At 44.6% G+C, this 21526-nt stretch overlaps 1 protein-coding gene across 1 annotated transcript in view; it reads left to right on the top strand.

Moving 5' to 3' along the window:
- Positions 1-21526, top strand: part of ASTN2 (astrotactin 2) — a 655276-nt gene that overhangs the window by 245349 nt on the left and 388401 nt on the right. Inside the window, exon 8 of the mRNA XM_012802447.1 lies at positions 12881-13031. Coding sequence (XP_012657901.1) covers positions 12881-13031 — 151 coding nt within the window. The remainder of the gene's footprint in view (positions 1-12880; positions 13032-21526) is intronic.

The following is a 21526-nucleotide window of genomic DNA, read 5'->3' as shown; positions in this document are numbered from 1 at the left end:
AACTACACATAGTTTTGTAGCATATTTCATTTGTTATATATGTCTTCAAATATAGTTAATGTTAATCACCATGTTGAATTTACCCTTATTAGTGCATCCGCTATTAGATCCTCTTGTTTCACTCATCAGTAAAGAAACACATGTATTGTTATATTACAAGTGACTCCCTGAGAATATTTTGATAAACGGTTCCAGTTATAAGCTTTGGCACTTGAGTTCATGCATATGAAAACATGATTCAAGGATGTGGCCATAGGCTTCTCCAGCCTGACAGAGGGGTCCTGGACCCTAAGTTAAGAACCCCTGTTATCTGGGATTTCAAGAGTAATTTTCAGGATCGATGAAAAGCAAGTTATTGTTAGTAACAGTGAACAGTAACAATAAAAGCAAGTGTGTAAGTCTCTGTGATGGGTTCAGTACTCTGCAGAGCATGTCACATACATTGTTTCATTGATTCATTCATTCACTCACCCGTCCATCCAGTAGAAGTCTGGGCACCTGTGCAATTTCCCAGGCATGAGACTAAAGTGAGTATGACCTGGTCTCTGCCTTTGGGGAGTTTATCATCTCGTGCAGTCCTTACAGGAAGCTAAGAATTGGGTTTTATTATCCATGATTTATTTGTGAGAAAACGGAGGCTTAGAGTAGTTGAACGAGTCATTAAAGTTCTCTCCCCTAGCAGGTGGCAGGGACGTCCTCACGGAGACGTGCTGGCTGCTCACCCTGCCTTTCTTCTCCTCCTTTGCTCCTCCTTTATTTCTGATTTCCCTACTGATCATGTAAGTCCCTTGATTCATCAGGGGTACAACCGTGGTAATAAAAGATATTCCCTCTCTTTCTCTCTCTCCTCTCCTCTGTCTCTCTTTCCAGTCTTACATCTCCACCTTATTTCTGAAATGAAATTGACAATTAGATGCAGTTGGCAGCCCCTTCTGGGAAGCCACATGTTGTTATTAGGAACTGCGGCTGGAAGGCCCTGTAGAGATCATCACACCATCATTGTGTAAAGGTGGAATCTGGGGTCCAGAGAGGGCGGAGAGTCAGCCTGGGACACAGCAGGGAGACGGGGAGCTGGACGCAGATGGTGTCCCTGAGCCTCCAGGCCAGTGCTCTCCTGGCTGACAGCAACTCCGTCTGCCATCCCAGCTCACCAGGTCCCCTCAGGCTTCTGAGCAGCAGTACACACATGCCTGAAACCCCAGGCCCTCCCACCTCTGCAGCCCATCTTAATGGGCTTCTCTCTGTAATGACAGCTGGGAGGAACTCTCAGTGACTCCCCAAAGATGTCCCATGAATGAATAATTCTTAGCCTTAGCACTTGTCACTGAATTTTTCTGTTGTTTCCTTTTTGAAATAATTTGCAAAGGGTAGAAGAAAGGGTGGGGTGGGTGAGGGGGAGACTTTCTATAACTGAGTAGTCAGAACAAGTACAGGGAGGAGGGGATGGCTTTCTGCCATTGGAGATCAGAAGGACTTCCCAGCCACTGTGTATGGTGGGGGAGTTCTGAGGGTGGGGGGAATCTTGATGCTATGGGGAAAGCCCAGGTGTGGCAAAACATCTGCAGGCCACGGGCTCCTTGGCTTCAGGGCTGGACACTCTCCAGGAAAATTCCCACCTCCACGTCCCTAGATTACATTGGCCCGTCTGCCATATGCTCTCACAGTGCCCAGTGTTTTTAAAGCATCTATCACGTGTGTAATTATAGATATGGATGTAGACATAGGCGTGCCTAGAGACACATAGTCAAGATACATAGATAAAGTAGAAACAGGCATGGATGGACACACATAGTCACGCTGATGCTGAGTGAGTCTGTTTCAATAACTAACTGTGTGCCCCAGGAGAACAGAACCTATGCCTGTTTTACACATTTTTTTTAAGAGCCAGAGTCTTGCTTTGTTGCCCAAGCTAGAGTGCAATGGTTCAATTATAGCCTCCTAAGTAGCTGTGACTCCAGGCGTAAGCCATCAAACCTAGCTAATTTTTAAATTATTATTATTTTGTTGGAGAGATGGGGGTATCACTGTATTCCCCAGGCTGCTCTGGAACTTCTGGCCTCAAGTGATGAGCTCCGCCTCAGCCTCCTGAAGTGCTAGAATTAAAGGCATGAGCCACTGAACCAGGCTACTCTTCTCTGTGGACAGGCATAGTCTCAGAGCTATTGTGAACTTGATTCTAGACCACTGTAAAATAGCAAATACCACGATAAAGCAAGTCACAAAAATCATTTGTGTTCTCAGTAAACATAAACATCGTGTTTATACTGAAATCTGTAAAGTATGCAATTGCATATGTCTTAAAAAATATATATACATACTTTAATTAAGAAATATTTTAGTGCTATAAATGCTAATGATCTTCAGAGCCTTCTGGGTTTCAGGTTCTTTTTGCTGATGGAGGGTCTTGCTTTGATGTTGATGAGGCTGACTGATCAGGATAGTGGGTGCTGAAGGTTGGGGTGACTGTGGCCATTTCTTAAACTAAGGCAACAATGAAGTCTGCCACAATAACTGGCTTTTCCTTTCCTGCAAGATTTCTCTGGAGCCTGCAGTACTGTTTGGTAGCATTTTACCCACAGGAGAACTTTTCTTTCAAAATTGGAATCACTGTTCTCAAACCCTGCTGCTGCTGTATCAGCCATGTTTATATAATATTCTAAATCCTTTGTTGTCATGTCAACAACGTTCAGAGCATCTTCACCAGGAGTACCTTCCATCTCATGCAGTCGCTTTCTTTGCTTATCCATGAAAAGCAACTGCTCATTTGCCGAAGTTAGATCCTGAGATTGCAGCCGTTCAGTCCCATCAGCAGGCGGCACCATCTAATTCTTGGTCTCTTTCTGTTTCTTCCTCATCTCCAGTTACTCCCTCCACATCCGAGATCTTGAACACCTCCGAGTCATCCATGGGGGTTAGAATCAACTTCTTCCAAACTCTGTTAATGTTGATATTCTGACTTCCTCCCAGGGGTCAGGAGTGTCCTTAATGGCATTCAGAATAGAGAATCCCTTCCAAAACGTTTTCAACTTAACTTTGCCCAGATCCATCAGAGAAATAATTGTATATGGCAGCTACAGTTTTATGAAATGTATTTCTTCAATAATAAATTATTCCTTGACCCGTGGCTGCAGAATAGATGTTGTGCTGGCAGGCATGAAAACAACACTATTCTCCTGTACGTCTTCATCAGAACTCTTGGGTGACCAGGTGCATTGTCAGTGAGCAATCATATTTTTAAAGGAATCTTTTTCTCTGAGCAGCAGTTCTCAACAGTGGGCTTGTAATATTCAGCAAATCATGCTCAATATTATAACAGCAAATGTGCTGTCACCTAGGATTTGTTGTTCTATTAATAGAACATAGGCAGACTAGATTTAGCATAATTCTTAAGGGCTTAAGGATTTTCAAAATGATAAATGAGTATCTGCTTCAACTTAAAGTCATCAGCCACATTACTTCCTAACAAGGGAGTCCGTCTTTCCTCTGAAGTTTTAAAGCCAGGCATTAACTTTTCTTCTCTAACTCTGAAAGTCCTGGATGTCATCATCTTCCAAGAGAAGGCTGTTTTGCCTACATTGAAAATCTGTGGTTCAGCGTCACTCCCTTCATTGATGACCTTAGCTTGATCTTCCGGGTAACTTGCTACAGCTCCTCCATCAGCACGTGCTGCTTCACCTTGCACTTGTTATAGAGATGGCTTCTCTCCTTAAACCTCATGAACCAACCTCTGCTAGCTTCCAGCTTTTCTTCTGCAGCCTCCTCACCTCGCTTGGCCTTCACAGAACTGGACACAGCGAGGGCCTTGCTGTGGATTAGGCTTTGGTTGAAGGGAATGCTGTGACTGGTTAGATCCTCTGTCCAGACCACTATCACTTTCTCCATATCACCAATAAGCTGTTTCACTTTCTTATCACTCATGTGTTCACTCAAATTTCATTTTTAATTTCCTTTAAGAACTTTTCTTTTTTTAATATGTTTTTGTTTGGTTTGGTTTAAGATAGGGTCTCACGTTGTTGGCCTGGGTAGAGTGCCCTGCTATCATCATAGTTCACAGCAACCTGCAACTCTTGGGCTCAAGTGATCCTCTTGCCTCAGTTTTTCTATGTTTAGTAGAGACGGGAGTCTCCTTCTTGCTCAGGCTGGTCTCGAACTCCTGACCTCAAGCAATCTACCCACCTGCCTCAGCCTCTGGTAATGATGGGATTACAGGCGTGAGCCACTGTACCTGGCCTAGAACTTTTCTTTTTCATTCCAAACTTGACTGGTTAGCACAAGAGGCCTCCCTTTTGACTTATCTCTCATTTTTCCACTTGTCTTCCTTAGTCCAATCGATCATTTCTAGCTTTTGATTTTAAGTGACTCTACCTTTCACTTGAACACTCAGAAGCTATTGTGGGGTTGTTAATTGGCTAATTTAAATATTGTTTCTCAGGGAACAGAGAGACCTGAGGAGAGGGAGAGAGATCGGGAAGAGCTGGTGGATGGAGCAGTCAGAGCACAAACAATATTTATAAATTAAATTCATTGTCTTAAACAGGCATGGATGGTGGTGCCCCCAAACAGTTATACTTATCACATATCATCATAAAAGATAAAAATAATAATGAAGAAGTTTTAAATATTGTGGGAATTGTTATAATGTGACGTAGGGACACAAAGTGAGTGCACGCCATTGGAAAAGGGGTGCTGATAGACTTGTTCCATGCAGGCTGCTGCAATCTTCAATTTGCACAAAGAAAACAAAAAAGCCGTATCTGTGAAGCACAATAAAGGAAGGTACAATAAAGGAGGTTTGCCCGCACCTAATCTCCCATGGCGAGCCTGGGTAAATATTTGCTAAATAAACCAATGCATTCCCCAAAGCATGAGAGCCCTGTATGGATTGTCCCGTGTGGGCCTCGTGGTAATGAGGAGCTTTCATATCTGAAGTTTGTGAATCCTGCTCCTCAACCCGGAGAGTTGAGTATTATTGTCTGTATTTCGCCTATGGACAAAGGACATCAGGGTCATTTTTTCTTTGTTCTTGAGACCACACAGCTCATGAGCCTTGTTTGTCCTCCCATCGTCTTCCTTTGGCACCTGGCCCCTTTGAGTGCACAGCGGCGGTGTGCCCAGTGTCTGGGGGGATGTGAGTGAGCGCTCTCAGCATTCAGAAAGCTTCTGACCTATGTAGACGCACAAAGTGCTCACGGGAAGCTATAAGACTCTGCACAGCAGATAGATCTCAGCCCAAAGCAGTGCAAACTGTAATTGCTAGAGGAAGAAGCATACTCGGTGTCAGTTGGAACACCAGCCCCTCTGGGGAGAAAGGACTCCTAAAGAGAAGTCAGGCACCAGGGAGGCTGGAGTCAGACACATCCAGGGTGGCAACCAGCTCTGTCACTGGGCCCCACTGCCAGTCTGCTGACCTGAATATAAGTATATATGTTTGTATTCAAATTGGGGGGTGGGGGGTGGGACCAGAGATGATGCCATGATCCCAAACAGATATGGCAAGAATTAAATGAGATAATCTGTGTTAAGGCCAAGTTCTCATGTCATAAACTCTCAGTAGATATTAACCCTTATTATTGCTGCTCACCGTGATGTTATACATCCCCTCCCCTGGAAGCTAGACTTCCTGCACAATTACCCCGAAAATGGCCGGCCCTCCCCAGGTCCTATTCTGCAGAGACCAGCAGGGACACACTGGGAGGTCACATCCCCATTGCTGAATAGCTCTGTCTTTGGAAAAGCACTCGTGCCTTTGTGTGTCCTGTGCCGTCTCACCCCTGTCCCTCCCCTGAAAGCCTTTTATCTATTCATCCTCATAATGCAGTCACCACGTGATGGGTGCTGTACTGGGGCTTTACCTATATTACTTTTAACTGGTCTCAAAACAGCCTAATCCTCAAAACAAGCCTCAGTTTCTTCCCCTATAAAGTGGGGATGATCCTGACATTTATGTCATTGTATTTTGGAGACCAGTAAGTGGGTTGACACATGTGGTACTTGAAACCCCTGCTGGCATATTGAGAATGCACAATGATCATTAACGATTATTCTCGTTGTTATTGCCATAGTGACTTTTATTCACTATTCATCTGTGCTATTGCTCTAAGCAGAGGCAAAGTCTGCTTTCAGAACCTTGGGGCGGCAGCCTGGAGTCTAGAATCACCACCACCAGGCACACACAGCCTCTGTAGCCTGGCTCGTGGCAGCCCCTGTGCCCTCCTTTGCCACACCACCTCCTCCTGGACACTCCAGCTTCCTTGCAAGCTCCTAAAGCCACCCCTGCCCTGCCCCTAATCAGGGTATACCCATTCCTGCCTCGGGGCCTTAACATTCTCTGTTCCCTCTGCCTGGAATTCCCCTATCCCACACCACCCTCCTACCATTAGCTACTTCCTGTCCATCCTTTTATGTCTCAAGTTCAATATTTCCTCCTTTAAAAAGCCTTCTCTGAGCTCCTACTTAAAGGGCCTGAGTGAGAGCCTCTTCTTTGTGGTCCTATGGCCCCACTTAACATTTCTAGGTTACTACTATGTAATAGGCTATGTTATGGCCCTCTCTGTGTCTCCCAAGAGTCAGCCCAGGCCCAGAGAAAATTTGGTAGCAATGAAACATTTTAAATGAGTAAATGGACCTTCTGGGCTCCCAGATCCTCTGTTCCTTCTCCCACAGTTAGTTCCTTACTTTCTCAGTGTTGAAGGACATTCAGATGGCACTAGTTATTACTAGTTGTTGGGCACTTACTGTATACCAGGCATTTAACGTGCATGATCTAATTTATTTCTCATGTGAATTCAGCTATTAATACCTATCAACTAGGTATTAACATCCCCATTTTTCAGAAGAGAAAGTGCAGGCTCAGGGTGTCAGGGACTTGCCCAAGTTCTCACAGTGAATGAAGCTGGATTCCACCTAAAGGCAGTCCAGCTCCAGACAAACCTGCCCTCTCATCTGCCGTTCTGCACCGAGGCGCATGCTGTTGGGGGTTGAGAAGGCTCCCTAAACCCTAAGGCAGGGCGGGCAAAAGAAGCTTGCTTCCTATCAAAATGCTGTCCTACGTTCCTCCTTGCCGGGGATCTTGGGAAACAAGGTTGTTGGTTGTTACCAGAAAATGATTAGTCTGCATCTGTGGGGGGCCTGCCACTGTCTCTGCTTTGCGTCATCCATTCACACCTGTCTATGAGTGACACAGCCCTCTTGTGGTGTTCATTAACAGCAGGCCACCTCAGCATCTGTTCCCAGACACCGGCCTAACGCTCACCCTGCGTTGGACTCAGGCTGACTGAGCCAAATGGAACCCAAGTGATGCATTTGCACTTGACCAGGCAGGTAATGAGGGGACAGCAGCCTCACCCAGCCTGCTGACATCTGGCTGACTCAGTTTTGAAGCAATATTATCAGAAAGAAAAGAATTAGGATGTCAAGAGCTAGTGAGATTCTTGGAAACATGCTGGACAGTGTCTGCATTTTTATAAGTTCAGAAACAGAGGTACAGAAAGGCCAAAGAAAAGACATAGTAACCAGCAGATTGCTGTCTAACATGTAATAGGTGCACAAATGTTTGTTGAATGAATAAAAGATGAATAAATTGACAAACAGGCATTGGCTTTTAGAGTTTAGAAAGCACATTTCTATGTATCATGTTATTGTATCCTCATGATACTCTACAGCATTGGGAGTAAGGCAGATATTGTTCCCATCTTACAGATAAGAAGACTGAGTTTTAGAATCAATTCATATAGGAGAAGGAATATATGTTCTGGAGTTGGACCTACATGGGTTAAAATCTTAACTCCAACACCGGGAATGTTTTCATATCTAAAACAGGAAGTAGCAGTGAATGCCATTGTGTCCTATAAATATGGTTTGATCGAAACATAACTGTGCTCATTCTGTTACATATTGTCAGTGGCCACTAGTGTATTTCAGATGCGGAATTGAGTATCTGGGACAGAGGCCGTGTGGTGCGCACAGCCTATGAGCTTTGCTCTCTAGTCCTAGTCAGAAAGTCTGTCGACCTCTGCTCTGCAGGATGGTGAGAGAATGTCTGTCAAAAGCTCTCCTCACAGTTCCCGGGGTGTGCTGAGGATTTCCTTAACGTTGGTCTTTTCTCCTCTCAAACTAAGGGAAAGATATCATGAAAAATGACTTCATCTTGATCTTTTTCTTAAGATTTGTCATGCCTTGTAAAGACCACAGTGGAGTTTAAAAAGCCTGGAGTTGGAAGGGACAGTGTGGTCTTAGGAGCACTGGAGTGAGAGCAAGGACTGGGGTGTTCCAGTCTCAGCTCGATGCCACTGTGTGAGCTGGAGCCCTTCTCAAACTGTGTACTGGTGTGAATAGTGTCTCCCCAAAATTCATCTCCACCTGGAACATCAGACTGTGAGCTTATTGGAAATAGGGTGGATGCAGAGAAAATTAAGATGAAATTATAATGGATTAAGGTGGGTGTTCTTTTAAGAACACAAGAGGGCACAAAAACGGGCCATGTATAGCAGTGCTAAAGTCACAAGCAAAAGAAAGCTAAGGGTTGCCGAGAGCCACCAGCACAGGTAAGGAAGGACGCTGACAGAGGGTCCGTATTCTATCAAACCTTGAGAACTACGAGAGACTGCATTTCTGTTGTTATGTGACCATCACAAGGATGTGGAATCAGCCCATGTGCCCACCAATACATGCATGGATTAAGGCCGTGTGGTACGTGTATACCGTGAGCACTACTCAACCATAAATCAGTGGTGAACTGGTATCTTCTGTAAGACCTGAATGGAACTGGAGACCATTCTTCTAAGTGAAGTACCTCAAGAATGGAAGAACAAATGCCACGTGTACTCACTATTAAATTGGAACTAACTGATCAAAACCCATGTGCACAGTTGGTAGTAAAACTCAAAGGTGGTGAGGGGACAAGTGGGGAGGGATAAAGTCACACCTAATGGGTACAATGCACACTATCCAGGTGAGGGAAACACAACCTTGACTCAAACTGCAAAAGCATTTCATGTAACCCAAACATTTGTACCTCTGTAATATTCTGAAATAAAAATAAACTAAGTTTGCAGTATTTCTTCTAGCAGCTGGAGTCAGCACCACGTTCCCATTGATTCCACTGTGGACTGAGGTTATTATGTGCCATGCACAGAGGCCTAGCATCACAGGCCTTCCCACTCTCCCTCCCCTGAGACACAGAGTGAATGCACACAGATTCCTGCTGGCTTTACAATTGTGACAGTCTGACTTGCTCAAGACACAGAGCAGGTTGTTGAAACTTAACCGTGGCACAGGGAAAGCTCTGGTCTTAGAGTTAGGCAAATTCATGTGGTGGCCTGGCCTCACTGCTCCATCTCTGTGTGGACCAGAGCAAGTGACGCCACTCCCCTGAGACCTGGCTTCTCCACCCGCACAAGGGGAGCAAAACTATAGCTCAGAGGGTGGCTAGTGTGCAGATGAGAGGGAGGAGCACAGGAACTCAGCACGGCCTTGGCACATAGTAGGCGCTCAGGAAATGATAAGCAACGAAGGTAATGCGATGGTGGTGATTTCTGACAAAGCTGAGCCCCTCACGCAGGTCTCCTGATGCCCCCCTGTGGCCCCTTCTGCCCCCAGTCCTGTTGTATTGACCCCTGTTGGGCCACTGCTGTCTGGCAGCTCTAACATCCAACAGACTTCAAACCTTGGACTCCACAGCAGGGATGAGAGATTGAGTCTCTGTGTTAAGAAAACGCCAGCGTCTGCCTTAAGCGCCTTTTCTCTCTCCTGTTCATATTCTTCATTTCACAATCACTTCTCTTGACTTGGGAGCAGCCCTGGTGTCAGATCTTTGTGTTTTAAGTAATGGTCCCCGCACGTAACTGATGTTTATGCAGGACCAATCCTTTTAGAAGCGAACAGCCTCCGCATTTGCCTGAAGTGTCTGAGCGCCGCAGGAAGGTGCCATTTTTTGGCTCTTTTTCTCTTCTCTTCGTTTCTCTGGGGTTTGCTGTTCTCCGTGTCTCTGTGTACGTGTGTTTGCTTTTCCGCTCGGTGTCTTCTCCTCACTCTTCTCTGTCTTTCTGCATCTCCCCTCACCTCCCCTCTTCCTCTCCGCTACACACTGACGCCCTTGTTCGGTTTCTCTTAATGTCGTCTCTTTTAATCTCTACGTTTCTGACTCCCGTTTCTGTCCTCTCTTTGTTTTCCTACTGTCTCGTGTCTCACACACTGTCTCTGTCTCCATCTGCTTCTCTTTTCATCTCTCTCTCTTTGTCACTCCTCTGTGTGCCTGTGTGTATCTCTGTGTCTGTCTGTCTATCTATCTATCTATCATCTGTTATCTGTTCATCTATATCTAGCTAGCTGTCCATCTTTATGTATCTATTCATCTGCTTCTGGGTGATTGTATCTGTCTCTGTCTCTGTTTCTCTTCTTTCTTTCTAGCAATTTCTCTACCTGTTTAGTTCCTCTCTCCCTCTCTCCCTCTATCTTTCTCTTCTCCTCTCACTTTCCATTCCTTCTTCTCCCTCTAAGGGTATTAATATTTTAATAGCCTTCAGTGTCTTCCCCTGGATCCTCGATTCTTCATGACTCATAAGTGGCAGGTTTCCCCAGAGCATCTTCTCAGGAGCTGTTAATCCTCTTCTCCATGCACCTGCCACATCACTCTAGACAAAGTTGGGAAGCCAGGGATAACCCTCACCGCTCCTTGTTCACCTTGTGTGTCTTTCTCCTGTAGCACTGAATGTGAAGGGTTGAATAAGAGCCCAGAGTTGGGGACCAGGGAGGGAAGTGGCCTGAAGGGATAGCTCTTGGTGAAACTACTGTCTGGTGGGGACAGCGCCCGTGTCTTCCTGTGTTTCCTTCATTCCATTTGAAAACAGCACATCCTCTTCCTGTGCTCTGTATTGGGGGCTAATGAGGGAAGAATAAATCTTGAGCCTTTTCCTTTAAAAACTGATAGTTGCTCTGGGAAACCATGGAGCTTACAAGTAAGATCAATAAAATAGTGGAATTAAACAATATGCTCATAGAGAAAAGGAATTCATCCTAGTAGGGGAGATAGAAGAGGTTTCACAAAGAAGGTATCAGTAAGCTCTGTGGAGGTGAAGATCTTGTCTGAAGTCACTGCTGCATCCCCAGACCTAGAAGGGTACTTAGAACATAGTAGACACCCAATAAGCTTGTGTGACATGTGAATGAATAGATGCGTATGAACAGTTTTCAAGGAATTTTAGGATTTCCTTGAGGAAATAATGTGAAAATGAGCATCAGACAGAAGGCCAGATCAGGGGTTCAGAGAGGTGAATGTATGTGCTCCACTCAGATCCCCAGCTGTGACTGTAAGTGACTGGGCTTTGTCTTCAGGGTCAAGGAACTGCCTCACACCTTCCAGATAGCAGCCATTGCCAGTGACTGGCTGATGTGGGGATGCAGAGGCCTTCGTCCTTGCCTCACTAACTCAGGGCATCCATAAAGGCCCGCCCAGCTCTTGAGCTCCCTGGAAGATGAGCTAGGTCTTCAGATGCACATTGGAAAACCTGCTTTCCATTTGGAAATCCCTCATCACTCACTGTCTACAGGAGCACCTCCCACGAGGTGCCTCAATAAATCTCCTGTATGGAACTTTCCATTGCAGAGTCTGTTTTTCGGGATGGTGTGTTCAGGGAATGAGAAGAGCTCCTGGCTCGGGGATACAGATGTGACGACAGGGTAAATGAAGCTGGACATGTAGCTGGGGACCAGGTTATGAAGAGTCTTTTATGCCAAGGAAACTAATTTATATTTCTTTTCTAAGTACCGGGAAGCCATTGATCAGAGGAGTATCTAATTAGAGCTGGGATTTACCAAGTTCACTGGCAGACAGTATGAAAGATGGGACAGAGGGCATAAGAGGGGAAGCAGGAAATGAGTTAGGACACCCAAATCTGGAGCTTCAAGCCTGGGGAGGGGGAGAGAAGGGGAATCTTCCTGCTGCCTGTGCATCTCACTTGTCTTATAGCTCTGGGCCTCACGGGGCATATGTCAGGGAAGGGGGCTTCTGCTTACTGCCCATGGGACCCCTTTAATACTTCCCACAACTATGGGAGTCACACTTAAGCCAGTGTGAGGAAGTTCCTTATTTGAGGCCTTCTCTTCAGAAAATGGCATCTAGAAACTTTCATCTGTGCCCCCCACCTTATATAATTCTATCTTATGGAATTTGGGCAGATCCATGGATTATGGTATTGAGTCTAGTCTTATCTTTTAAGAACCTCATTTGGGGAAAATCAGGCACTTCCTTGAAATCCCTTAACTTTCAAGTTGTGTTTGCTGGTAGTCTTGATGGTGTGACATGTATGCAGTAGTCTGAAAAATAATGTCCTAGGGTCCTACAATCAGCTTCCTGTGTTTGTATCCTGGCCCTGATGTTCATAGACTATGGGATTTGGGGTAAGTCCCACAGTCTTTCATAGTTTCAGTTTTGCATCCATAAAGTTGGAATAGAAATGTGCTAATTATAGAGTCTTGATAGGGAACTCTAGAACCTTCAGAAACAGATATGATGCAAGTTCAGTGTTATGTACTGGGAAGAGCTTTCTCTTTGGACTCAGATGGAACTAGGGCAAACTTCATTCTAAACTACAGTTAACTTATGGGTAAAATGGACATCTCATACCTACCTTCCAAAATAATGAGGATTAATGAAATAAAGGCTACCCAGTTGTAAGTCCATTTCTCTTTATCACAGCAAGACATTAGTACCATGCCCTTTGATGGGATATTGCTGTTGTTTGTTTGGTTTTTTTTTTTTAGCTTGCATTATGTTCTTGATTACCACTAAAATAAGTGAAAGTTTCAAATGTAATGAATCATATTAATTTTTTTAATAACAATGCAGATATCTCTGGGTTTAACCATCTTCTTTCTCTCCAAGGGAAGAAGCGATGCTGTCCACATATTTTGAAACCATCAATGACCTGCTGTCCTCCTTTGGGCCAGTTCGTGACTGCTCTCGGAACAATGGGGGCTGCACGCGCAACTTCAAGTGTGTGTCCGATCGCCAAGTGGACTCCTCAGGATGTGTGGTGAGTGCCCACTGACCTGGGAACGTGGCACTAGCCCAGGTGCTAAGGTCATGTGCCAGAGGTCCCTCCCTCTAAGGGAAGCTGGTCAAGGAGGATCACACTGCCGATAGCCCCTGCCTCGATGCCATTCAGCAGACTAGGAAAACTTGGTTTCCTCATCTGTGAAGTGGGAAAATTAAACTCTCTCTTGGAATTATTGGATTAATGAAACAAGGTGTTATAACTTAAGTGCTTACCATTCAGTAGGTCCCTGAGAGTGACTGGCCTCCAGAGTCTTTCAGTCCATTTGAAAGTAAGATAGGGTATCCCTTTTCTCTGTGAATGCAGTGGGGGTCATATCAATAACCTGTAATTAGGATGGAGAGTAGGTATATTGGTGTGGTTCAGAGGAGGAAGTTTCAGGTGAGACCTAAGGTTTGTAGAAGGCTTGCTTGGGAAGCTGGTGTTGGAATTAGCTTCAGAGGCTGGGTTAACTAACATTAAGAAGACGACAAAGGCATAGAGACAGGGAGAAGCAGATCTGTGTTGCTGTACAGCAGGGAGGCCCCAAGTTTTTGGTTTATTTTATAGAAATGACCATGGGCCTGTTCAAAATGCATGTTCTAGGGCTCCACTCCTAGAAACTTTGACGCTATTGATGGGACTAGTTCCCAGGACCATGAACTTTTAGTACAAGAATGGATGTGTGTTTGTGTGTACATGTGTAGCCTGGCATTCAATTTTGACCCATTTCCTATCTCTCTAGCCCCTTTACTTCATTCTACATTCAGCCAAATGGAGCTACTCAGATACAGTTCCCAAAACACACTTGCCTTTATTGCCTCAAAGCCTTTGCTTGTATCATTCTTTCTGAATTGCTCTCAAGTCTACGTAGCAAGCATATGAACACTTTTCCAGGTTCAACTCCTTTGTGAAGCCTTTTCCCTCTTCCCCACATGGCCATCTTCTCCCAGACAGGTGGTGGTGCTCCTCTAGAGATCACTGCTATTTTCCATACCCATGTTAACTAAATCACCTGTGACATTTGAGGTTTTGTTTTTTTTAATTAAGTCATATACACATAGATTATGAATACATTTAGGCATACGTGGGGTACAATGTGTTTTTTTATACAATTTAAAGTGCTTATATCAAACTAATTAATATAGCTTTCACCCCATTTACTTGATTATTGTGTTAAGACATTTATGTTCTATACTTGATAGATTTGACTTGTACCCTTGCAATATGCTCCACACCTGTGACATTTAACAACACAGACTGGTTTTTGAGTTTATCTTTCCCAGTAAACTGAGGGAGAACCCAAGGAATCTGTTGATCCAGCTCAACACCCCAGCAGGACTCCTCTCAGTACATAAAGAAGAAAGAAGAACAAAAGGGAAGGATGGGCCTAGGGATGGGAAATCCTGCTGTAGACGAGGTTCTCTGAACAAGACCCAAGAGAAATAGAATACATAATTGACCCTTAATGCAGCTACACACCAGCTGGAAGGTAAACAAAGGTCAGAAGACCAATACAAAGAAGAAGCTTCTAGAATATGAGATGATGCAAGAAAACTATATTTGAGACTTAGATCAACAAATCTTCAGAGGTGTATGGATAATTGGATATTTTATTGACCAAAATTCTTAGGATTATCAGTAACAGAAACTAAACTCAAACTAGTTTAGGCAAAAAGAGGAAATATAGTACATATTGGCTCAAATGGAAAGTCTTGGGATAGTTAGGTTGAGGGGCTCAAATAATGTCATGGGGACCCCCTCTTTATCTGAGCTCTACTTTCCTTAACACTGTGCCATTTTTGATCAGCTGTACCCTCTCTGCTCAATGGGTCCTGCAGAGGACCCATTGTCCCTCCAACTGCAGTAATAGCACTCCATCTCTTTTGGGTCAACTTGGTTCCCATGTCCATACTCCGGCAAAGTTTCTGGTCAGAGGGACTGAACCAGTCATTCTAGTGCTTGAGCCCGAGGCAGCTACACCTGAAATTCATGGTCCTGAAATAGGCAAAGGCATAAGGAAAAGTAGGGGTGTTGGCAACAGAGAAGACATTGAAGATGCTGGGTCAGTACACAGCAGTAGCAGCAAATATCTGTGATGCTGGGTCAGTACACATTAGCAGGTATGTGTGATGCTAGGTCAGTACACAGCAGCATCAAGTGTCTGTGATGATGCTGTGTCAGTACCCAGCTGCAGCAGGTGTCCATGATGCTGGGTCAGTAAACATTAGCAGTTGTGCATGGTGCTGGGTCAGTACAGAGCAGTATCAGGTGTGCACAATACAGGGTCAGTACCCAGAAGCAGCAGGTGTCTGCAATGCTGGGTCAATACACATTAGCAGGTGTGCATGGTGCTGGGTCAGTACAGAGCAGCATCAGGTGTGCACGATGTTGGGTCAGTACACATTAGCAGGTGTGCGCAATGCTGGGTCAGTATGCAGAGGAAGCTGTCTGCCTCTAAGTACTGAAACTCATCCATTCATTTTGCATATTGGAAAGGTGAGCCCCTAGTTTGGGAGAGGAGGATTTGCCCAAGTCTCAGATTTGGTCAGTAGATAAGCGATTCAAAAGGCTGCTCCAAATCCACGTTGTCTCCAAAACATGAGACTGACTCTTCTGAAATGATTAGGTTGTTTGCCTCTTTCTTCTTTTTCATAATTGCTCTTTCCCAAACTATTAAGCTCCTTTCCCTTAGGACAAATGTCCCATAAAAATGAAACCTGAGAATGCAGAGATGTATGTTTGTCTATGCGTGTGTGTGTGTGCGCATGCTCGTGTATGTGTGTGTGTGTGTGTTTATGCATGTGCATCTAGGCAGGCATTGTCTTTCTTTACCTCTCATTAACATAAACTGGAAAAATGGAAAGAGAGAAAGAACATTCATTCCCTGGAGGTTAAGAGAAAATTCAACAGTCTGATGAGGTTGTCAGAGACCTTCCTCCCAAGATTAAGGATGTGAAACGTTAAGACTACAACCTCTGGGTTCAATAGATGTGAGGAAGGCTCTTCTTTGTACCTTCAGAATAAGAAAGAGCAATACCCACTCTTACACTGAGATTGAAAATCTCTTTCATTCCTCTGTGGACTCTCCATCATGCCTGCAGAGAGAAACTTTTTCTTATACTTCCCTTCTAAGAAATTCCATCTGCTAGAAAAATAATAATGCCTTGTATTTTTAGAACACTTTAGAGTTCTCCAATCATGCCTACGTGTAATAACTCACCCTTACAACAAACCTGGGCAATAGATTCCCTCACGGATGTGGAAATGAGAATCAGGAAGCAGAGTGACTTTCCAAGGTCTTGCCACCAGGTGGCAGGATGGAGGACCAAGATTGTGTCTTTGGTACCATTGCTAGTATCAGGGCCACTTTGGTTTGCTTTCCCAAAGTGGCCGCTGAGACAAGCGAGATTGCAGTAAAAAGCCATGGAAAGCAGCTGGTCTGAGTGAACTGGGCTCGAGCATTGATGTGGTTGTTGAAATGACTACAGCTGTGGAACCTATGTTAACTTCATTAGCCTCCATTCCATAATCTTTCCAAGGGGAGCAACAGTTCTTGAACTCATAGATTTTCTGAAAAATCAAAGAGTACAACTGACAAGGACTTGGGATTTATAGTGTCATTTATGTGTGAGCTGATGAGACCACATTACTGATACTTACATTTGGTGGGTATGATACTTGGAGCCACACAAATTTAGGAGCACAGCATATCTAATTTTCCATAATGTTTCTATAACCGAATTTCATTTCATTTCTATTCCACTGTTAGTGGAAACAATTCTAGTCAATTTTGGCTTCTTGCCTCCACCTCTTAACAGAGCATTTAAGCTCAAGAGGGCTTACGTGCCCCCAAGGCCTGGGGGCCAAGAGGATATCTGGAGCTGAGCCATCACCTCTTAGTCTGGCACCCGTTGTCTCCTCTAGTCCTGGCCCAGCACTTTCCTTTTTTTCTGGAATATGTAAGGACCTCTGTGGTCCCGCCTGATTTACAGGTACATGGTCTATCCTGGCATCTGCTGCCTTCTGGTCTTCATCTCACCACAGATGGCTCTAACTACCAGATAGCTTTTCCACCCACCCCCGAGGGCACGGGGAATGTCCAGCAGCCTCCCTGAGGCATCCCTAGTTGGCTGTTTTCCTGCCAGGGAAGAACACCCACCGTGCTTGCTGCCAGCCTGCACTCTCTAGCAAGTGATGCCCTCGTCCCTTTGCCTTCACAGTCCCCAAACCCACCTGATTTTCTGCTGCTCCTCAGCCCCTTCAGCCGCCCACATCATTAGCCTGGTGGGGACAGAGCATGGGGTCCCCTTTAAGGAGATTCATTAGCATTTATGAGGCTGTCTTGTTTGACTTCCCGCATCCCTGTCCTCCCCCAGCTCACATGATCTTTATTTCTTTGTGGGTGGGAAAGAAGCTAATTCTCTAATAGATCACAGATACTTCCATTTTTTATTATTATTGCTGTTATTATTATTTTATCTTCTATCTAGACCTCAGCTTCTGACATGCAAAATACAAATTTAACTTCTTTTGCTAGGTTTCCAGCTTCTGCTATGGTAACCCTCCCCTGGAATGATGTGTTTCTCAGATACATAGTTGTCTAATTTGGGGGGGTAGTCATAAGGGGTGTGGTAGGAGAGGAATGGCACCCTAAGGATGTCCACATTCTAACTCCCAGAACCTGTGAATGCATTCCGTCACCTACAGGACAAAAACAGGAATTTAATTTGCATACAGAATTGAGATCACTAATTACTTGACCTTAAAAGAGGGAGATTATCCTGGATTATGATGATGTGCTCATTGTAATAACAGAGGTCCTTAACCATGGATGAGTTAAGAAAGAGAGTGTGGCAACAAGATGTAACACTGCTAGCCATGAAGTTAGAGCAGTGGTTCTCAACCTTCCTAATGCCACGACCCTTTAATACTGTTCCTGTGGGTTGCGACCTACAGGTTGAGAACCGCTGAGTTAGAGGAAGAGGTTACGTGCTAAGAATTCTCTCTAGAAGCTGGGAAAAGCCAAGAGATAGATTTACCCTTAAAACTTCTAGAAAGGAACAGCCCTGCCAACACCTTGTGTTTATAGGCTAATGAGGCCCATGTTGGATGGACCCCTAAACTATAGGATTGTCATGTGATAAATTTCTGATGTTTTCATCTACCAATCATACAGTAATTTGTTAAAACAATGATGCAGTACTAACACAAGGTAAAAGATAATGAGGCGGGCAGGTGATAATACTTAAAGAACTAGGCTAATATTTTTATTTTTTTAATTATTTTCTGAGAAACCTTACCTATTGCTCAAGGATGGAGGAAATAATGGTGAAGGAAGCATCAGAAAAAGGAAGGACCCTGCATCCCCCCTTCACTGTTTTAAGGAGAGAAAAATTGTTATGTATTAGAAATGTTATAAATCTGTCAAACGTAATGGTATCAGCGAGGCACAGTTTGAAATGTAAGCTATGGGTTCGTTTATTCCGTGTGGCAGTATACACACTGCAAAATTTTAATCAAGATAGAGGACAAAAACAAAGAAACCTGTAAGCACTTAATCATGGTGTGGGGAGGACGGTTCTCCCACCATCTCCAAGTAACTGCTGCCCCCTGAAGCATTTCCCTCACACTGTTCTTTTGTGTTATCCTGGTTTTCCCAGCTCAAGAAGGAAGCCCTTGGATTAACCCAATACCAGACATTCTGGCCATCCAAATCCATCCTCCCTAGCCTCTTTTGAAATGTCTGCTCATAGTTTACCTTCCTTGTCCCAACTATCTATTAAAAAACAACCACTACTAAGAAAGAACCCCCAAACTCAGTGGCTTAAGACAGTGTTCCTGTTTTGCTTACAGTTACATGCGTCAGGAATGTGAGAAGGGTTTGTCTCTGATCTCTGACAGGTGGAGGATTCTTTTTCTGGAGGGCTCCTCCATAGACCTGTGTGATGCTGAGGCAGGCACAGCTGAGTTGATCCTGGCTATGTTGGACCTCAGCTGGGCTGTCAAGTAGACAGAACGTTTGCTCATGGCCTCCCATTTGGCTTGAACATCCCTTGCTTTGGAGGCTGGGCTCACAAAAGGATCATCTCAAGGTCCAGTGTTCCAAGAGCCCAGGCAGAAGCTGCAAGGCATCTTAGCACCTAGCCTCAAAAGTCCTTGGCCATCATTTCCACCACATTCTACTGGTCAAGCAAGAAAACTAGACTTCATCTGCCAATGAGAACAATAGCAAAGACTGGGTGACCAGCTTTAATCTACCTGTTAGGCTCCCAGACAACGGATACCAGAGCAGGAAGGGACCCTCACCCTTACACAAACAGAAAAACAAAGGTCTACAACAGTGATTTTATATTTTTTTTCTTCTCAAAATTGTATTTTTTTTATTTCAAATTAATATGATGGTACAAATTTCTTAATGACATTATTCTCACTTCAGGTTATAGTCCACTTGTTATCCACCCTCACAACGTGCACATTAGATGAGATCCCGCCTCACGCCCTCCCTCCTGCCAATCGGCCCCCTCTTTCCCCTTTCCTCCTCTCCCTGCCCCCGTAGTACCAGACTACATTTGTGTTTTATGGTAGAGCAGTGATTTTCAACTGGTGTGCCGCAGCACACTGGTGTACTGTGAGAGGATCTTAGGTGCACAGCAAAAATGTTTAAAGATCATTGATTAAATTATTTTAAAAGAAGTTCCAAGCGCAGTAACTATATTCTTTTGTTTGACTCTTTCCTTTCAACCAACATAATTTAACTGTGCTGGGGAAGTTTAACTATAGTTCCATTGTGTGGTGAGATAAAAGTGGTTAAAAAACACCAGTCCAGAAAGATGCATGCATTTCTCAGATTCATGTAGGCAGGTAGTAATAGAATCAGGATTTAATTCTGAGTCTCCTTCTTCACAGTTGTACCTTCCTACAGTAATGGCCTTATAGCATCAGCTTTGTTAGCAGTCCAAATATTTATTTGGCAATACTCCTATATCCAGCACTGTGAATGGGACGGGAGACACAAAAACAAGTGTTCCATCTTGGTTTACATCGTATGAGCTAGTTCAGAAGAGAAGACAGACCTTGAACCATACCCAAGACACACCACACCCAAGGCGGTTAGTGTGAGAAGGAGGGGCCAGTAGAGAGAAAGCTGGCGTTCATTAGGCACCTACTGTGTGCTAGCTCGCTTATGTTCATTGCAGTTAACGCTTATAACTTTTCTTCCAGATGAGCACTATTATATCCATTTTACAAAAGAGAGCAAGCAGGCTGGTAACGCAAGAGCAGCCATCTATACGGTGACTGTGCCAGGCCGCGTTCTAAGTGCTTTGCTTATTTTTAACCAATTTAATGCTCACAGTAATCCTATGAACTAGGCATTATCGTCATTACCTCTACTTTCCATGTGAGAAAAATGAAAGTGCCTGGTAGGAAACCGGGTATGTGGACAGCACAGGGGGAAGGAGATGGATGGCAGGGGCAGTGCTGGGCACTTGAGGCCCTTCCTAGAAAGGACGGAGGGGGTGGAGGGACGCACACGCTTTCTGGATCCCAGGGAGGGGTAGTGTCTTTTAGGAGGCGTCTCTCGTCCTCACTCTCAGCCCTGCCTCTGAATTCCAAACCAATTTCAAACCAATCTCATACTCCCCAGCCTTACAGATCACCCAGTCACATCCCTGCCTAATCTGTCCCATCATTTTCTTTTTCCATTTTGACCTAAAAAGCTATGTGGGCTCCCGGATATTAGGAAGGACCAGAGCATTCCCAATTGGCCACAGAGGCTGAGAGGCAACAACAAGACTCTGCCTTTTAAAAGTCAAGATGAACAAAGACAGGAATTCTCATCTCTTCTAGGTTGGGCACATCGTGGCACACTGCTCGGAGGGAGGCAAAAATTGGAATGTGGTTCTGTAAGGGAAAGACTCTGCATTTCTCCCCTCCTCATCTTTCTTCCTCTTAATGACTCAGTTGGGCTGTAATTAAAGGAGGCAAAACTCAAGCGAGTGGGGGAAGAATCACCAGAGTGAGAAATCGCTCTGGAGCACGGCCCAGGCACTGCTGACCAGGGAGAGTCCAGCCCGTCTGCCTTGGCGTCTAGCTCTCCTGGGCGGTGCAGCTGGACTGAGCTTCTGTGGGGTCTGAGCCCCAGGGACTGGTTCTTCCTCTCCATGAGTAAGTAGACTGATTCTTCCAGCTTAGTTTGTGAGTGACATGGGGAGCGATGGATTCCAAATACAACTGGGGACAGGTTTTCCAGAATTAAAGATGAGAGGACTAATGTTTGCCATATTTTTCCTTTGGAAAAAAATGGTTGGAAAGATGCTAAGTCAGAACCAGGCATCATTATGGGAACTATTTCAGACTCTTAGGTGGAACCTCTCCTCTGTGGCCTCTTCATCATATCCTCTGGCCAAACAGCTCCACAGGGAGAGGATTCTTGATAAGCACCTTCACCAGTAATGCTCAGACTGATATTATTAATGCTCTTAATAAAGAAA

The sequence above is a fragment of the Otolemur garnettii genome, unplaced genomic scaffold, assembly GCF_000181295.1.
Source record: "Otolemur garnettii isolate 467f Iridium unplaced genomic scaffold, OtoGar3 scaffold00014, whole genome shotgun sequence".
In the NCBI taxonomy this organism is placed as follows: domain Eukaryota; kingdom Metazoa; phylum Chordata; class Mammalia; order Primates; family Galagidae; genus Otolemur; species Otolemur garnettii.
This window is presented reverse-complemented; position numbering and strand designations above follow the sequence as displayed.